The sequence below is a fragment of the Anomalospiza imberbis genome, chromosome 18 (assembly GCF_031753505.1).
Source record: "Anomalospiza imberbis isolate Cuckoo-Finch-1a 21T00152 chromosome 18, ASM3175350v1, whole genome shotgun sequence".
Taxonomy (NCBI): Eukaryota; Metazoa; Chordata; class Aves; order Passeriformes; family Viduidae; genus Anomalospiza; species Anomalospiza imberbis.
Window position 1 is genome coordinate 3,273,492 of NC_089698.1, and position 20,072 is coordinate 3,293,563.

The window sequence follows — 20,072 nt, forward strand, 5'->3', positions numbered from 1 at the left end:
GTGCATTCTCTGGTGTTGTCTCGTTCGGTAACGCATAAAATGATCCACCTTTGAGAAGTCCAAAGGTGTCTTGATAATTGTGTGGTGGGGCGGGGGCAGGTGGTGGTTGTAAGAGCAACAAACAGATATGACCAGTGTAATTACAGCAATCTGCAGAATAATTTGGTAGTTTAAGATCACTCATTTACCAAATTCCTCGTTTGGTGCTCAGTTAACGTGTTGTGGTACCTTAAATTGGAGGGGGTAGGGAAGGCAGAGTGTGGAAACATGCTTCAGTTTGGAAACGAGCTCCAGTGCAATGCTTGCAAGGGTAAAACTCCCGAAGAGTTTTGGAAAGATTCTTTACATTCAAGATGGATATAAAGTGTCCAGCTTATTTTTAGTGTTCCGTGTGCTCTGTCCCAAGGTGGCCTGCAGTTCCGCAGGCAGCTGGACTGCTCCGCTGGCTCTGGCTCCCAGCGGGGCGAGCCCCAGCCGGCTCCCACCTTGACTCTGTTTCCTCCCTCACATTTACCAGGGTGCTCGTAACATCCTTACCAGCCCCTTTAAACTCACTAACCTGGGAAGGAAACTGGTTTCGTTTGGTTTTTTTCCCCTTCTCCAGATTAGTGAATTAAACCAGGAGACACGTATCAAGGAGTTCCATACGGGGTGGAACTGGAGAGAGAGGAAAGGACAAATAGAAGCAAGGCTGTAACTCAAGATGGGTCCCAGAAGGAAAGGCCTCTGAACAGGTAAGGCTTGTGCCAGGGAGTGAGCAGTGGCAGCCTGGAGCAGGGCACGGCTGGAGGTTGTCCCTGTGGTTTCCTGGGAGCAGGATGGGCACGGAGTGGGGCACGGCTGGGCTGCACTCCTGCACTCGGCCCCAGCCCAGGCTGTGAGTAAGATCCCTTGAGCTCTTTCCCTCATCGGTATGGGAATGCTTATCTTCCTGTCTGTAGATTCGGGAGGATAATCTCACCACTAAGTGGTGTGGAATACACTGTGGGCACTGAACAGCTTGGATGTCTCTGTTCACAGTGTGTATTACAGTCCAATTCCTCCGTGCTAAAAGCTGATTTAAAGGAATTGATGTTGTTCCTTGAAGGAACATCATCAGAAGCAGGTGGCCTGTGTTTTACCCTGAACTGTGGATTGATGAAAAACAGTAAGAAAAGACGTATTCAAAAGATGCTGTGGCCTCTGTTTCCCTATGCCTCCTGGAATTCCTTGCTGTGGAGCAGGAGAGGATCGCTGGCAGTCTTGAACTGTTACTGGTCACCTAAATGCTCATCTTAAAAGGGCAAACCAAGAGGTCTCTCTCCAAAATAAGTGGATTTATTTTAAGGAATGTCCTTTTCCTTGCACCTGGCCAAGGATAAAACCCTGAACTTGTGTCCCAGCAGCTTAAAGCTGCTGCCCTTTCTTTAAATGATGGTGTACTCCTAACTCTTCCTAGAAAATTGCACTGCAACCTAATGATTTTATCTTAACAAGTTACCTGTCTTTTCCTGCAGGAGGAAACACTGGCTTAGAATTCTGTGAGGTCAGTGTACAGGCTGTTGCCATGGAAATACTTTATACAGCGCTGCTACTGATGTGATTTATTTAGCTCAGCTTTACTTCTTAATAAACTACATGGAAGACTTTTACTAGGTATTGTTAAACTGTGAATGTTGTTTTGAAATGTTTTAGGGGTTTTTTTTGTACTTAAAATATTCTCAGAATGTCTTGCTGGGAGGCAGCACTTTTTTTTGTTCAGAATTTGAGTCATTATAATGCCGACTATGAGCTGAATGCTAGTTTTGGTTTTTAAAGATCTGAGACAGCTCTCACATGATGTGGTCATTCCTTACTGTTGCTTTCATGTGTGGGGAAGTGTTTGACCTACCACTCCTTCCCTAAACACAGGGATCAGCCTTGATTCCATGCTAATGGGGAATGTCAGATCATTGCATGGGCGTAATTGGGATATTGCAGGGATGCCTCTTCTCTCCTTGCCCAAGACTTGCTCTCAGTCTCTTAAGTCTCCCTTGATCTTATTTCTGGTTTAACACACCAGAAATAGTAGCATGTGGCTGTTTAATGTTTGGAAGCTTTTTCCCTCCTGAGGGTGGCTATGTAGAAGAGCCTGTTTTGTCATTTTAAGTGTGAGGCCCTAAAACTGAAATAATATATGCAATTTAGTATAAATGCTTTGGAATATGTGTCCTAGGATCCAACTGCTCCCCTGGTCATGGAGGTTTGCACTGCAGGGCAAGTTTGAGATCGTTTCTCTTGACTTTGTGTACATGTACATACGTGTACGGGGTTTTGTGCTGTAGAGGATGATGCTCTCTCCTCATACCGGCTCTGTTGCTATGCTTTTATGTTAGCCTACAGGATCCATTGCTTCCTTTATGCTTTTGAGAAGGATGAAATCTGACCTTTACTTCCACTGGAACAACTGTGGTTCCTTTTTATGTGCCACTGAGCAGGTACTGAGTTAGGTGTGAGCCACCAGCCTGGCAGCAGAAGCTCCATGTCCTGACCTCCCTGTGACTCTGCAGGCTTCTTGCAGACTGCTTCTGGAAAATAATAAGCAGTTTAGTGTATTAACAATAATTTAAGTATTTCTAGCACAATTGCTCTCTCAACATTCTTCAGTCATTTCTGGGCTGTCCTCTACATATCGCGTTCCTCACAGTCCCTTAAGTTAGGAATGTTTTCCATAATCATTAGAGCTGGAAGGGGCCTCTGGAGATCACTCAGTCCAACCCCACGGCCAGGCAGGGGCACCTGGAGCCGGTGGCACAGGAACGCATCCAGGTGTGTTTGGAACCTCTCTAGAGAGGGAGAACCCACGGCCTCTCTGGGCAGTTCCAGTGCTCTGCCACCGTCCACGTGAAGCAGCTGTTCCTCGTGTTGAGGTGGAATATTTCGTGGTTTAGTTTGGTTAAAAAAAAAAAAAACAAAACAAAAAACCAGAAAACTCTGCTGGATGGAAGTCCCGGCTGGATCACTTAAACCAGCCATCCTCAGGAGGATGAGGGACGTTCCCATTCCTGGCACAGGGCAGCAGCAGCAGCGCCTTCTCCCATTTTTTTTTTTTTTTTTTTTTTAATAGTGATGCTGGCGGAGCCTCGGGGTGTCCCCGTTCCCCCGTTTCCCGGCGGGGGCAGGGCGGCGGCGGGGCCGCTCCGTCGCCTTTAAGCGCGGCGGGGGCCGGCGCGGGGCGGAGCGGGGCGGTGGCGGCGCAGAGCGGGCGCGGGCTCGGCCGGGGCGGCAGCGGGGCCATGGCCGCCGACGTGTTCATGCGGCCGGCGCGGCTGCTCGGGGCGGCGGGGCCGCTGTCCCCCCGCACGGAGCCCGACGAGGACTCGTCGGACACGGACGATGGCGGAACGTCGCCGGGCGGGGGGCGGCGGTGCGGGCCGCGGCGGGGGCAGCCCCCGGGCCCGCAGATCATCCACTCGGGGCACTTCATGGTCTCGTCGCCGCACAGCGAGCACCCGCCCAAGAAGGGCTACGACTTCGACACGGTCAACGAGCAGACCTGCCAGACCTACCAGTTCGGGGCGGCCCGCGGCGGCGGCGGCGCCGGCGGCCGCCTCAGCATCGACGCGTCCCTCACGAAGCTGTTCGAGTGCATGTCCCTGGCCTACAGGTACCGCCGGCGGCCGAGCGGCCCCGGCAGCGAGCCCCGGCCGTGCTGGGCGGGGGGACCGCGCCGGGGACCGGGACCGTGTGAGGGCTGGGGTCGCAGCCGAGCGGGGACCCCCCGGCCCATACGCGGGGTTTCGGTGCCGCTTTTGTTTTCAGCGAACTTGGGGCTCCCGGCCGGCCCTTCCCCGCAGGCCCGGGGCCCGTGGTTGGGGCCAGCCGGGGGTGTCGCTGCCCCCCGCCGTGAGGGCTGAGGGCTGGGGTCCCGCTCGCCCCGCTGGCTGCTGGTGCCGCTGGAAGCCCTCAGCATCCCGCGGCCAGGCTGGGAGCGAGTGGAAGCCTCTAGTGCTAAACAGAAACCCTTAAAGGGCAAAGTGCCTCGCTCGATGTGAAACCTGGCCAGTTTTCCTTTTTCCCCTCCCCAAATTTTATTTTTATAGCAAAGTCAAGCAAGCGGGCTCTGTCGCTGTTTCCTTTGTTCCTGTGGTGGCTGTAGCTGGCAGCAGCACTTCCTGGGTTTTTCTGCACCTTTTGCTCTGACTTCAGTTGTGCTTTTCATCTCTTCAGTAAGGCGTTATATTCCCATTTATCCCCTTTGTCTGTCATCCAAAATGGAGGCAGAGCTGTGGAGTAGAAGGGTTTTGGAAAGATGTGTGTCTGCTCAGTCTTTTGTTACGTGTGATATAGCAGAAACCGGATCCAATCTGATGTTCTCTGCTGAGCGTATTTTGGAAGTTGATTAAAAGGGTTGATGGAAAATGCCTCTTGGCATATCAACGGAAATATTTATTTTCATCCGTAGGAACCACGTTAGCTTGCTAAAAGAAAATTAACTTTGCTCACCCCAAATTCATCTATTTAAGTATTACTCAATGACAAGGAAACAATAGAACTATCTGTTCTGTACAGTAGCTAGAAGATGTAATGTAAGTAATATTAAAATTTTTATAATATTGGCCAAGAACGTTATTAGTTATTGGCAAGAGACTGAGCCCCAGATAAGACGTGTGCAACAGCGGACCTAAGTACTTTGCAGTTAAAAAAAAAAAGTAAGCCTTTTATTGTACAAGCTGGGAGGAACTTGCAAAGGAACCGCAGGGGTTGTGAAGGACAGAACTGGACTGCTCATGTGCATCTGCTCCTCGGCCTCTATCACCTTTGTTTTATTTTGTGCTTCCGCTAGTATGTCATTGGGGTTTTGAAACTGAGGCTCACATCTGGTGCAAAGGAATAATTCTGTTACATTGACTGACAGTACAGAGCTCTGATGTAGGTGAATAAATTGAGCACCAAATTTATTTCAGAAGAAATAATTTTATCCTGCCTGCTGGTGGTAGCATGAGGCAAAGTGCAGAAAATATCTTCTTAGAGGCTGCCAAAGAAAAGCACATTCTTAATGCTTCTGTCCTTGGGTACCTTAGGGTTTGCTGATTTGCAGCCCTGAAGCATTCTGCCCAGATCCAGCCTGCTTAACATCAGCACCTTTGGGATACAATTTTTAAATCTGCCAAACAAACCAATTGTAAACTTGAGTCTAAAAAATGACTGAAGTAATTCTGGAAAATCTGATTTGAGGTGTTGAACGTGGCCGTGAAATGGGAAATGTTTTTTTAATAAACGATTGGGCTTGTAGGTTGTAGTTCTCTCTGTCCTCAGGTTGGATTTGATCTTGGTTGGTTTATGGGGATGTTTTTGTGGCTGTTGCCTCAGCTGTACCTTTCTCTTTATTGCCTCTCAGATCCAGCACTGACAAAACACACAGATTCCACGTTAATGTTTTCTGTGCTGCCTTTGCTGGCTAGAAATTCACTCTAGAAAAGAAATGGGGGTGTGGAAACCCAGAGCAAAAACTGTAACACAGAAAGGTGAAGATGTGTGGATTTTGCTTTGTGGGGGCGTGAGCTGCCTGCAGAGCTGGGGGATGCAGCCGTGTTAAGCACAAACCCAAGGAAGCTGCTGTAACTGAGCTCTCTGTGTAATATTTATTTACACATGACACTCATTGCTGGTATTTCAGTGTTTGAAGTTTTAAAGAGAAGCAGTAAAACGTGTGGCACCCATTAGCTTTGTGGATGGACTAGAAAGCAAAGCTTTTCTAGATTACCTCAGTCATTACCTGGGTCATTACCTCGGGTGGTTTGTTTGGAAGCGACCAAATTTATGCTGGATCATGGATTCGTGGTGTAACCTGGGCTCTTTTAGTTGTGCTGTAAATTTTTTTGAGTTTGGCTTTGTGCTGTTAATGGTCAAACTTCCTATGATAAAAAAAAGGTATTTCTGAACACCAGGGAAGCAATTCCCTCATGGCTTTGAGCAGTACAATCCAACGTGATTCTTACTTTCATGACAGCTGTTTCAGTCACATATCCAGTTGCACAGCTTGAGAAGTCTCATTTCAGATAAGCCATTCCAGAGGGGAAAATATGCCTATAGCATACTCCTCTGTACAGTGAGCAGATGAAAACAATTTTTTAAATTAATAAGTAACTTATAAACACTGGGGTTTACAACAGGTGTCACGCGGGCTGTACTTTATCTAAATATAACCTGTTTTTCTGATGAGATTGATTATGGGAACTGTACCACACTGACAAAAGTAAAAGAACACTGGTTTTCCCCTTTTAGCCCCTTCATCTTAGCTCTTTAAACCAGTGTGACCTTGCAGACCTGGATGTGTAGGTAGCTATAATTGACTTGTTGCAGGCAGGCAAAAAGATCTTAAAAAATGTTCTTCTCAAAATGAGAAAGACCTTTGACACTGCTCATTCTAATGAGAAACTGTGCTCCTGGGTACATGACCTACAATACACAGAATTAAGTAAAATGTTATGTCATCTTGATATTTAATTTAGTAAAGCCCTCTAATAACTTTACCATTATCCAAATAATTACATTGCCCAGAAATAACTTCCCAAAGTTGAACTGTATTCAGAAATGTTTCAGCAACAGCCTATCATGAAGGCTTTTTTCCCAGAGATTGGGACAGAAGGATTTTTTTCTCTTTGTTAGGATTAATGATAATATTCACACTGGGTGATGTTCTTTTTAAACTATTATATATTTTTATGTTAGTCATTGCTTATCTTAGTATAGGCCATGGTGGGGTAGATGAAGATGACTTTGTGGGCTCATTTATTCTTAAGTAGCCTCAGAGTTCTCTCACCTCTTATTAAGAGCTTAAGGAGCATGCCAGGTGTTGTACTTGAGGTAAGAGTGTTAATGTTGGCATGAGATCCTTGTCCAAAACCCTCTGGATCCTGCTTGCTAAAGCTGCACAGAGCAGGAGGATAGGGTCTGGGAACTGGGACAAAAGCTGCCTTGTGAACAGCTTGCCAGGTCATTTCTAGATTTCATCTCTCCTCTTTAGCAATATGACTCCTTCACTTCATGTAGATGGAAGCCAAAAATATTCCCTTCCCCAGTGGACTGACATTAGGGGTCAGCTTGTTTCCAGAGCACCTTTGCCACACATTCTTTGTTAGTGCAGTGTTTGGGGAAGTTCTCAGCACTGCTGATAGCACTTGGAGATTAAAAACCTCCAGAATTCGCTTACATATTTCACATGCTGCTTGTAGAAGCTGCTCTGATAAAAACACCTCTACTCACCTCTGAATTTAGCCAAACTTGAGCAGAGTTGCTGTTACAAGTATTTTTTTAACCATAGTAAGGGTCCCTTCAAAGCAAGGATGCTGTGTTCAGGGTGCAGTATGAATCAGGACATCGGTACTGAGCCTCTTACCCTGCTTATGTCAAATGTTTCATATAGTCACAAGCTTTTAAGCTCTGTGTAAGATGCCCTTTGAAATTCCACCTTGACAACCTTGAACCTCAGGAGGGTTTGCAGAAAGAGTGCTGAGCTGTTCTTGTCTCAGAGGCGCATTTCTTTGCCAAAGTAAACATTTAGTAGTGGTAGTGTGAGAAGGCCTTGGTTCAGATTAAAGTTTTGGTGTCTTCAGGGCTACAAATGACTGCAGGAAGAACAGACAAGTCCTGTGGGCAGAGGTTTAGATACAGGGACAATTTTGTTTGTTTTGCTTCTGGTTATTTTGGTGTCTCTGCTGACTATTTTTATGGACCTGGTTGGGCAGGGTATTACTATAGAGGTGTGGGGCACAGTACTCACCTTTTTCATTAAAAAAGCACATCGTTATCATCTTTTGATCTACCATTTATTCTACGTGTTTTGTTGTTGGTTTTCATCTTGTGTTTTTACTCAGTAAACAGATGTTCTTTTCTGGCTTAAATACAAAATAGATTTTGTAATCATCGTTTTTGATGGATTGCTGAAATAGGGAAGAGGGAGCTAGTTTGTCCTCAGCCTGCCAGTTCTCAAGAACTTTTGCATGATCTGAAAAAAATTGGCTGAACTTTGAGATTTGTCATTATGTTTAGTGAAGATTTTGTGCTGCATGATTATGGTGTGCTTTGAATGGCAACAGAAATTAATATGTTGATTTCCAATTCTCCCCCCCTTACCCATTTTTATTTCTTTCTCCCGAGTGGCAAGAGGAATTAAAGCCAAGAGACCCAAAATTCAGGTCTTGGTTTACTCATGTTTTTCCACACACCCCTTTAGTAGGTCACTGAACCATTCTTGTTTGTTACTTTCCCATGTGGGGGAAAAAAAAATTTCCATTCTTTTGGAAAGTGGAGTTGATATTCAGTCACTTGAGCAGCTGCTTATCTGACTGTGTGTCCTTAAGCTATGATTAGTCTTAATCAAACAAAAGGGTATCTAGTGATGCTGCAAGCTGGGAAGGGGTGGGGAGGAATAAAGGGAGCTTTGTAGCCATTTCGAGCTGAAGGCTGGGCATTTCTGGGATGTCAGAGGCATTTTGACAGGCTTGAAGGAGAGAGTGAACTCTTTAAGTTGTAATGGGTGGGTGGAATTTTTCCCCTAATAACAGCACTCAGAGATCTGCTGTAAAGCAGGAAGAGATGAAATGGCAAGGAATGAGGCTGGAAACTCACGGAGATGTGAGTGAAATTAAGAGGATCTTTAAGGAATGCGTTGAGTGAATTAGAAGGGCCAAGATAAAGCCACACAAAGTGCTGGGTGATGTTGGCAGAGGCCACAGGGATGGGAACAGGAAAGAAAAAATGAGATACTGCGAAGTTCAAGTCATACAAAGGATGCCTCAGCTGACTGGGTGGGTTTGAGCCCGGGTTACAAACTCACTGAACCCGTGTGAGTGAGGAAACACCCAGCAGCCGGGGTGGATGGAATGACAGCAAGGAAAGGGAAGTCTCTAATCGTGGTGGGGGCTGCGGGGAAGAAAAGAGGTTGGAGTTGTATTTAGATGAGATTTGAATAAAAGGACAGAGGTAAATGAACACGATGGGTTGTGGAGAAAGGAGGATGTTGGTGTAATGCAGTTCAGGGCAGGAGAAATAGGAATGAGAGTGGACAATATATGGAAAGTAAGGGTAGATGATGGGAGGTGTGGCTGGAGTTGGAAAAGTCCAGTGTTTATTCCCCATGATCTGTGATAGGAGAGTTAGATAGGATGCACTTGATGAAGGTGTACCTGATGAAGGAGAGAATTAGCTGGATGGACCCAGATACAGAAGTCATGGATGATGGAGCAGTGAGGTGGGGCAGGAGGTCTGGAATTTCCTGGTTTGGCTCTTCTCATGCTGCCCTTCTGCCTTTTGCTGTTGGAGAGAAAGGGTTCTCTCTTTAAAAACAGAACAACAACAACAAAAAACCTTATCAGCTGAGAAACCTGGAACAGTTTGGGTTTAATCTGGGATTTTATTTTTAATTAACTACAGACTACAGGCTATATGCTTGCAACTTCCTTTCTTTGTATGCAGAAATTAATTGCATTTACAGTTTCCTTCATCTGTCCTTTGATATCTTAATATCATTGGCACAAACAGTTCTTTAAAGACAAAACTTCTAAGCTACTTCTGAGGAAAAAGACAAGCTTTGTAAACTCTTTGATGACTATAGAAATATTTTACAGCTTTCATACAATTTTCCTTTCGCTCTGGAAAGGAAACCTTTAACATGTCCATGAAACAATTATGAAGATGATTAGGAAAAGTACTTGTTTCAGTTGCCTCCAAAGAAAATAGAGTTGGTTCTTTGTGTTTCAGACAGTGATGGAAAAAGCTGAATCTGATTGTTTTTAGTGCAAGCTGGAGTTACATTATTGTCACTGTTTCTGAAGTAGGAGGGCTTGAAAAATAGGGTTAGGAAAAGCAAGGTTATTCCAAAATTGCTTCTAATAGTTTTAGTACCAGAACAAAAGTTCTGAACGTGGTCTTTTCAAATAATTTGTTTGTTTGCTCAGATGGGAGTTGGAAGGTCATTTTTGGTTGTTTTTGAACAAAAAACACGCTGACTTGGTGTCACTCCTGATATAATTAATGTAGCCAACCCTTGGTAAGTAAAGCAGCCATTGCCATTGGAAATATTCCAGTGTGCATTTGCCCTAGCTTATTTATGTTGTGACACACAAGCACAAAGCTCTTCACTAACCCTTGGTTTCTTGGCTGTTGATCTTAAATAAATCAGTTACTGCTTTTTCCTCCCTTTCTCCATTCTGAAATGACCAAAACAGTCTCAGCACTTTAGGGCCCCAGATGTGTGTACTGGCCTTTTAGAAAGAGGGAAACAAAGGCATAAAGTTTAGAAGTGAGCTGACATAGCTGACAAGATCACACCTCAGTTACAAACTTAATAAAGGAAAGAGGACAAATGGAAGAAAGATTTGGGAGGAGATGATGCAGAGGATGTGCAGCTTACTGGCATGTGCCTTAGCAAAGCTACTGAACTGATGAGGAACCTTACAGATACAAATTACAGGGTAATAAAACCAGGCTGATATTTGAAGGGCAATCCTGATGCTTCTGGAAGGCAGTGCTCTGCTAAGTGTCTTCACTGAACTGCCTGAGAAGCACCTGCTCCCTGCCCTGACTGTGCTTCTGAGAGGCATTGCTGCTGTCATCGTGCAGTCCCCAAAAAACCTTTAATATCTGGAGCATCACTCTGGATTCCTGAGTGTGCTGCTGACAGGGTTCTGTTGGGCTTGGAAGTCTAAATGGTGTGAGCTCGTCTGAGCTGTTAAATGCCTTTGGGAGGCACGACCCCTTTCCTCTTAGAGAGATTTCTTCAGGAGATGAATGTGCCACTCCAGGCAGCAGGAGGACTCTGTCTGTTTGGGAACTCTTTACTCTGCAAGCAGAAATGGGGAGCTCCTTTTCTGTTTGCCTGCCTTGGTTCCATGCACTGCAGTTGCTGGACTCTGCCTCCCTGTGTTAAATCTGCTGTTGGATTGAGCAGAAGTTTGCTTGAACTCGGTGGGAATGGTGTTTTATCTTCCTGCTATTCCCATGCATGTGACAATCTCTTATCAGTCTCCTCCAGGCTTAATGCCTCTGAGGAGCAAGTGGTGAGGAGAGCCTGGGTGACACCTTGGCCGTTCTGTGTAGTGTGAATGGCTGCAGGGGAAATGCCTGTTCCCTCTCTGTTGAGCAGATTTCACTTTGTGCCTTAAGGTATGGAAACTCTTGAGTGCTGCTTAAGAGGAAGCTCAGCAGAAGTTACCTTTGTGAAAGATTAGTGTTTTTAGTTGGCTGTCCAGCTGTGATATCAGTGGATAATAGAAAATGGGATTGGAAGGGACCATAGGAAGCCATCTAGGCCCAGGGAAAAGATTCCTTCCCCTGGGTGGCTATCCAGACCATGGCCACTTCCAAGGTATATGAAGGTACAAAGCCCGCAGTGTTAGGAGTGGTTCTCAGGGCTGCTTTGTCACCTTTGGGACTGTAAGAGAAAAGGTGACATGCCAGATGGAAAGGGCTTGCAGGGCACTGCTTGGATTATCCTGTAGCAGGGTATTAGTGAAAGAATCTGATTCACTTCAATTAGTGATATGTCAGTGTGTTTTGGCCGGAATACTCCTGACCTACAGATAACCCTTTGCCATGACACGGTTGGTGATGTACCGTGGTGTGAGGAAAGGGTTCAGCTGTTTAAGTAGCTAAGCGTTGCTACTTAATGAATTGATCGTTTTTCCTGAAAAGCAAAGAAAAATTTTAATGAGTTGTTGAATTTTAATGACTTGTTAGAGAGCTTTTTAGCCTTGGTTTTGTGTTTGCAGCACATTATCTACAACGGTAATGCACAATTGGAGACCTTTTAGTCTCTCTTCTTCTAGTTTATCTGATGGTGTAGTGCGAGGAAGCAATGGATACAACCCTTTTTGCTGTATTTAATGACTTTTCTTACTGTATTTTTCATGTGTGGTAATGTCTTCCTACATATAGAGATAAATGCTTTGTTTTTAATTATAGTAGGAGATTTCTGGATTTCTGGGGATATCTTTATTGCTCATTTATACCACACCAGAGCAAGCAGAGAATATCTTTATGGGTAGAGTGTGTACGTAGTGTTTGTGCTTCTGTTTCATTGCAGATTAACAATATTTCCCTATGCATTCTCCCAGTGACTCAGGGAACAAAGAGCAGAATTTTGGGGCGACGGTTCAGAGCAGAAATAAGAGCTGAGGCTGCTTTCAGCTGAAGGAACAATGAAGAATAGTTGAGAGATGACCTTTAGTTCTTGAAAAGTTGTCCTTACTCAAGCTAAGGAGTCTAATGCTTCTTACGGTTTTGTTCCTGTCTGAGCTTGAAAGGGCTTCTTCCATCTCAGGAGATCAAGGGTGGTCTTGTCTTTGCTGGTTTTGGGTGGGCCTTGCTTGTCTTAGGGCTGGCTTGTGAATTAAGAACAAGAATTGAAGAGTGGAGCCTTAAGGGTGACTGAGGGGGTAAGGAGAAGATCCAGATAACCGTGCTCTTGTGAAATAGGTTTGCCCTTCTTGAGAAAGGATTGTTGGTACTTGTTTTGGAAGTGAGATAGGAGCTGCATTGTTTGTACTTGGGTTTTGCAAATCTGGGGGGAAGGTGGCAGTTGGCAAGTGTAACCTGGCCTGAACCTTCTTTGTGGGGTGTTTGTTCCTCCTGGCTTTGTCCTGCACTGCATCTGCCCTGGTATTGAGCGAGTCCTGCAGATGTGGGTCCTCAGAGGTGTCTGTGTTGAGAGCTTGTGTGAACACCAGAGCTTTCAGTGCCATTAGGATCCCTGTGGTGAGTGCAGGACCTTGGTCCTGTGTCCTGCCAGGCAGAGAGAGCGACGGAACAAAGGTGTGCAAGTGTTTTGTTCTGAGGAGTTTGTGTTGTATCTTGTGCTGCTGCCTAGAACAGATCAGCAGAAGCACAAGTAAGCAGGATGGGGCCTTTCCTTTTCACTGATCCTTCCACTGGAGACTGTTAGTCCTCAGAGATCAGCAGGGTTGTTCTTTATGACAGACATGTCTGCATAACAAGATTCAAGCAAACATTGCAGAGGCACAAAACAGGTTTGCTTCTGGAATCTGTCAAGTTCATTGTTTTCAGAATTCTGTAGCGTGGGGTGTTTTACTCGAAATCCTGGCCTCCTTTCCCTCTGCTGCTTTGTTTACTCTCCCTTCCCTCAAGGTCCCATAGTAACGGGTGCAGCAGTTCAAGGACACGACAGCTGAAGTGACCTTGGCCAGCACGGCTGGGAGAGCTCTGGCCAGGCTGCAGCAACTCAGTGACTTCTGTATCCAGCAGCCAAACCCTTCCCCAGCCCATGTGAGCTTGTTGTCCAAAACACTTATTGTCCACATTGCCCCATCTGTGCCAGGGACTTGGTTGCCTTGGCACCAAAAATCTAATGTAGGGCAAGGGTTAGGCTCACTCCAGCCTGCCAGGGAGATGATACAGAGCCCAGGCCTCTGTGGTAGTGCTGCTGTATCTTTGGAGCAGCTGGAATGTGGGGTTTCACAATAGACCTAAAAATAACTCAGGCCCACAGCATTTAGTTGCTGTATGTTGATGTGAATGTGAGCCATCACAGGCTCTTCTGCTCAATTCTTCATGCTGCATCATACATCCGGATTTTAGGCTGCTTTTAAATCTAGTTTGTTCTCACTGTCCACACACACCATTCACAAAGAGACAGAGACCAAATGGAGAAAGAATTGTGGAAGAGCTTCTCATGCCTTTGTAATTCTTCTGGAGTCCATGACTGCTCTTGATTATCTTTTAGTCATGCAGACTTTTGCTTTTGTTGCTGTGGTATGACACTTGATTTAATCTGTGTTAGTTGTTAAAAGCCCTTACTTTGGAGGCAGAAGTGATCAAGGTAAAAGGCTTGTGGGTCTGGCAGCTGTTAGAGAAGAAGTGTTACTACCAAACTGGAAGAGGGCAGTGGAAGATCTTGTTGCATTTCTGATCTGCCAGTCATTGGCTATGGGTATTATCTACTGCCACGTTTCCCAGAGCAAAGAATGCTATCATTTGTTTTGTTCTTGGATGGTCACTCTCTGCTCATCCTGATGAATTTCTGTATGTTTACATAGAAGTTGTAGTCTGAGTAAGCTAAGCCATGGCTAGTCAAGCTCTGTTAAAAATATTTACAGCGACAACTGCATCAGGAGAACTCCCAGTATTTGAGTGAGAGGCAACATAGCGGAGTCCTGGTCCTGCTAAGCTGTGTAGTGGATTCAGGAATGGCTCTGAAATGTGCTCTCCTGTAAGCAGCACACAAAGGTCTGGATGTTGCATACCATGCTTCTCGTGTTAGCTTGTCCTGTACAGTGTCCAAAGAACGTATCACTGTTTCCCTGTATAAGTTCCTGCATATTGCTCTCTGCACAGCTTAGTCCAAATTTCTGTTTGCTTGGTAAACATCTGTCCCTGACAGGATGGAGGCTGAGGGAACTTGGATAGAAAATGTGCTGGTGGTGTGCCAGATGTGGGAAAGCATGAAGCAGTGAAAGGGAATCAACTGCTTGCTTTTGCTCTTTAAAACACAGCTTTTGAGAAAGAAAATTGAGTGCAGGGGTTGTAGAGGAGGTTTGCCACCTGGAAACATACAAAAATTACTTTTCTGAATTAGAGGATATAAAACTTTTAGAAAGGATGGACTAAGTCAAGGGATTTGGATACAGCTGTGAAATATTTAGATCTGTTACAGAGCCAGAAAAGCTCTTTGAATGTTGTCAGTTTATTTCAAATGAACCTAGTGTTGGGATGAGAGAGCTGACTTATCAGGAATACAAATATCCTCAAGGAGGAAACTGCACTCTCTTCAGGTAATTGTAAGCAACCATGTTTGACACCTAAAACAGAGATTGTGAAATAATTGCTTTGGGAAACAAAAACAATCTGTCCAAAACCTGGGGCATCCAAGCTGTTGAGTAGTCACCATGGTGGGTGTTCTCTACTAAAAATGCCATTATCCCTCCTTTTCCAAAGCAGAGTCCTGCCAAATCAATATACATACTCAGCTGGGGAGGATAAACAGCAAAAAAAAAAAAAAATAGTGTAGTTCTTCAGTTCACTTTTAGGGAGTGAGTTAATATACTTGCTAATATCATTTTCCTTTCCATCTGGGAGGGGCTGGTTGTTGGGAGCTGGCAGGAACACCAGAGGGACAAGCTCATCCTGTTGTGACCCTTCCCCAAGCACCTGCTCACCCACTGCTGGGACTGAGCATGGGGAAGGCTGGACCTGTGGCACTCTGGGTGGCTGTTCTTACAGCCCTTGGCAAAGCAGGTGCCGAGTGCTGGAGTGAGCTACACAGTATTTTAGTATCAGCTGGGAAAAAATTCCAGGCAGCATTTGGTCTCTGGAAGCTGCAGATAAGGCCAGAGTGTGTGGCTGTGGCTGCTCTCTGTGGCCGCAGCCCTGCTCTGTGCTGCTGCCTGGAGGTGCTGGGGATTCCATGATCTTGTGAAAGCACAGAGCCAGTATGTTTGTGACTGGAATGACACTGTGATCTGAGTAATTCTTCGGTGAGGAAGGGTAATCTGCAGCCAGACTGCTTGGGACCCAGAGGCATTCCTAAATCCTGGTCTGTCTATCCCGCTGTGTGAAATTGTTAACCCTTAATGGAAGCCATGGGATAAGATTGCACTTACTTTATCAAATCAGCAAATGTTACTGAAGAGCAGAGCATAGCTCTGCAAATAGATGCATAGAATTCTGCAATAAAAGCCAATTCATTACTGTTTCTAATAAAATTTTGGTCTGTGAAGGCTGTTGTTTAGGAACTCAGCGTGGATCCCATCTGTTTTTAGTATCCAGTTATACAAGTAGAACCCTCAAATCTCCAGTAAAAATCTTAGCAGAGCTTAAGGAGACTAAAACTTTTATTAGCAGTTTTTATTAGCACATTAGTAGGCTTGGTGTCTAAGCTTGGCATGTGGTGATTATAGGCTGGGTGCATGTAGCAGGCTTTTGGAAATGGGAGACAGTTCCTAGGAAATTTTGAGAGATTGCTTCTCAAAATATAACAATAAACACATAAAAAGTGTTATTTACCTTTCACATGAGCTTTCCCAATGGACTGTCCCGTCCCCAGGGCAGGACTCTACAGAATGAAGGTTGGGACTGTTTTTTTGTGATTTTGGCATGTAGGAAAACGTGGTTCAAAGAAGACTTGAGTGAGGGTCATTTAGTGACTTGATTGTTATTTTGCTCGCAGTAAGATTTGTGAAAGTGCTGATGCTGTCACATGTTTTACTGGTCAAGTCACCACTTGCTTTGGGACATAAACCATCTCAGTCCATTTGAAAGTCAGTCTAGACATGTCTTTTAACTGGTGCACAGGTGAATGGCGCGAGAATTTCTGAACCATGTTGCTGCTTGATATTTAATCATGGTGGTAACTGGGAGCAAAGGAATCACTTTATAAGGGTATCATGCAATAAAACAAAGTCTTCCTCTGAACTCACCGCATATAGTGAGGTTAAATATTGCTTTTTGAGGTTAACTGCTATGAAACATTCATCAGTGTCCTGTGCTGTGCATAGTTACCATAAGCACCGTCATTATAAAGTAACAGATCCAACAGTTCAGCAGGATCGGAGTCACCAAGGACAGGGTTGATCTCTCCATCTGTGTGTCCAAACCTGGCATTGCCCTTGTCTTGTCCAATCCTAGACAGGCAATGGGAGCCATCTGGCAAAAGTGTGGTGAGGATTATGTGGCATGAGCATTATTAGCTGCTTTCCTGCCAGCCCCGTGTCCCAATTAATTAAGGAGTTAATTCACAGCCTTCCCTGCATTGCAGCAGACAGATCTTCACAGCTCTAGTTTGACTCCTGACCTACAGGTGGAAGTTTGTTTTCTCTCTGTGTTCTCTAAATGTTCAACCTTCCTGGGACTGTGGTCTTGGGTGGGTGGATCCTGGGGAGTTTTACTGTGGTGTTTGAGATGTGGCTGCCCCCATGGCATGACCATGCGCAGGGCAATCGGGTGTTCACCATGAATTGAAGAGATGGTTTTGGTGAAGCATTGCCAGAGCACTTGTTTGCACACAGATCCAAGAAAGGTCTAAGTGGAGACTTTCCTGTGAGTTGTGCATGACCTTTTAGAGACTTAATTTTTTTTCCACATTCCAGGCTGTTCTGTGTGAGTTCTGGAAGGAGTTTCCTCCCTTCATCATCTTTCTATGGGATTTTGGTTGATCCTTGAGTAGTTTCAGTAATAACACAATAGTGCCTTTACTCTGCTTCTGTCTCTTGTATAGTTTCTCTTTCAGCTTTTATGTAAACTTTGAATAAGCTGTGTGTGCTGTTGCAGTCTTGAGTCTGTAATAACTGAATTTGGGAATCAGCCTGGTGTTTTTCAAGCTGCAGGGAGCTGGCTGCAGACAGCTGGGATGAAAGCTTTGTGTCACTAGGGGAGAGCTGGGAGAGCATCTCTGCTTCTGGAAACCTGTAAGGCTCTTTCAGAATAAGATCCCTGAAGTCTTGCAGTATATTTATAGGATGTAATGTTGTTCAGAGAATGTTACAGTATCCTCTGCAGCAGAAGTGCTGGTTTCGGGTTTCCTGAGCCCTGGTAAACAGCTCTGGGCTCCAGTGGTATGTGTGCTGCTCAGAGAGCTGGGCTGATCTGCTATGCTGATAGGGTTTGTTTGGGTTTTTCAGAAGCTCCGTGTGTGAAAAATCTTTTAAGTCCCAGATTATCACATCTTGATCAGTTCATTAATCTAGGCTGGGACCTTAATGTTCAAAAAGATTCTGACACATTTATAGCTCTCCATACAAGAGGGTCCCTCACCAGCAACTATACTTTTAAATGAAAATTGAGTTGTATTGCAAAACCCTATCAGTTCCTGATCATCTGTATTGGGAAACAGCTCTTTGTAGTGAATATTGTGATTTTGAGAAGGTTGGTGAAAAGCCAGTGGCAGAAATCAAGTCTTAGGAAGAAGCGAAAATTTCAAGACACTGAAGTAAGTAGGATCACTTCCCTTTATATTGAAGCAGCTCTAAAAATTACACTTATTTCCACTATGCATGACAGCATAGGGAACACTTCAAAAAGAAGGAAAACAAAATGTATTGGGAAAAAAAAAAGAAAATGAAATATACTGATCTGATGTGAAAAATGTAAATCTAATCCTTGTTAAAGCTTACCCTTGCTCGTAGCATTTCTAGTGTGGGGGGTGTGGCTGGGGTATGCTTGGCTGGCGTTCTGTCCTTGCTTTGCCACTGACACACTTTGTGCCCATGGGCAGCTGCTCTCCATCCTGGCATTTCAGAGTTGGGCAGTGAAAGGGGTGGGATTTGCCTCTGAGCCTGGTACTCAGAGCACTGTGTCAGCTTCTTTTTCCATCATGAGGTTTCTGGTAGTTCTTTAAGAAGGTCCTGATTTTTGACAGTGGAAGTGTGTGGCCTTTTGAAAAATGTTAATATTTATAAAGTTACAAAGTTAAAGACAGCACTGGTCATGGAGAGGTTTGGGGAGGGTCAGCAGTGACAGATGTGATGGTAAGGCCTATTTTCTCAGCCTTTTGCCTGACATATTAGTGACAGTACTTAAGAACCTTTTTTTCTTTTCTTGCTATTCCAGTTCTGTATAAAAGTGAACCACTGTCGGACAACTGTCTGAAAAGCGGGAACATTTCTAGAAATATCCTTTGTTTTCTGACTAGAAATGAGAAACTGTCTAAATATTCTGAGTCTTTAAATAGCCACTGTCTGAAGGACACCATAGCCTTCAAGTCTCCTAGATATTTGTACTGTTTTGTAATATTTGCCCAGTGCTCTTTTCACCCTTTCATAACCTGCATGAAACCTGCATCTGGTGAAGGCATTTCTCAGTGGTCCTTCCCAGCTGCCTGCAGCCTCCCCCTGCACACTGGCCATGCTGTGTTGGACTAAAACTGCAGCAAGTGACTCCTTCCCCTAGTTTACACAGTGGTGGTGCTATGAAAAACTGTCAGGGTAGGTGTGATAATGCTCCCAAAATGTGAGTTTTTCATCTGTCCCTGAGGAGGCTGCCTTGACACAACACCTGCCTGGTCACTCCTGAGTCCAGCATAGACCAGGTTGTCAGAACAAGAGCCCAGGCACTGCAAACTTTCATTTATGCAAATTACATTAAACTTCCAAGCTTAAAATAGCATTGAATTTATAATATAAATAAATCAACGTTTCTTGTAGATTTGTTGGGGCAGGAGTATTTGCTTCAGGCGTACAGCTGACCTTTCACTTTCCTGTTCCATTTCAGGAGGTGCATACCTGAGCCTGCCTGCCTGAAACCAGTCGAGATAACGTGTTTCTTGGCTGGTGTTGCAATTCCAGTTTGCCAGTGGCTAAATTTGTTCTTTATTTTTATTTTTCTAACAGTTCTTAATAGATAATGCTCATGACAGAGGAAAAATATTTGTCTGGTCCAGTATCTGTCTTCAGGATGGAAGTATTATTTTTAAAAGGTGATGAATCAAACAGCGAGGGGACATTTAGGTTGTTTTAAAGTGTTTGATTTAACTCCAGCACGAAGCTCCCTGCTGTCCTTTGTGGTCTGTGGGCAATAGAACATCCCTCCACAACCCTGAGCCTGCTGCTGCAGGAGGATTTCAGGGAAGGAAGATGAACCTGGTAACAAAGAAAATGACCTGCCCTAAATCTGGCTTTTAAAATGAGCTCTGTCTGGGTCTAGTATCCTCAGGCTGCTGCTGGGATTAACTTTGGAAGGTAGGAATTGTGAGATGCTAAAATGTGGTCTCCTCGCCAGTCCTACACGCGTTCACACTGTGTAGAAATGTTTTGGTTTCTCTTGCCTGCCCCTTTGCTCCACCACACAATGCATATAATCTGATTCTCTGAATGAACCTTTGTTTGGGGAAATACTGTTAGTTTTGGCTCTTGGAGAGCTGAGCTGACAGGCCCAACTCCCCAACAAAACAGATTGGAGATGACAAAACAAACGAAAACCACGCCTTTGGAAAAAAATGCTGGGGAGAAGCCAGAAAGTTCCTTTTCTGTGTTGCTGAAAAAGCTAATCTATTTAGCTACTGTAGTATCACGTCTGAATTTTGTCCTCTACTTAAATTAAGAGCCTCATTGCCATTACCTGTAATAAAATAAAATTCTTACCTGCCTCAAAAAATTGCATGA

General features: G+C 44.7%; 1 protein-coding gene across 2 annotated transcripts in view; it reads left to right on the plus strand.

Moving 5' to 3' along the window:
* The first annotated feature begins 3,211 nt into the window (after positions 1–3,211).
* MLXIP (MLX interacting protein) overlaps positions 3,212–20,072 on the plus strand; it is a 44,022-nt gene continuing 27,161 nt past the window's right edge. Inside the window, exon 1 of one of the 2 annotated variants that reach the window (XM_068208486.1) lies at positions 3,212–3,625. In XM_068208486.1, the coding sequence (XP_068064587.1) occupies positions 3,255–3,625 (371 nt within the window). In that variant the 5' untranslated portion in view covers positions 3,212–3,254. The remainder of the gene's footprint in view (positions 3,626–20,072) is intronic. The other variant, XM_068208485.1, reaches the window with a different exon arrangement.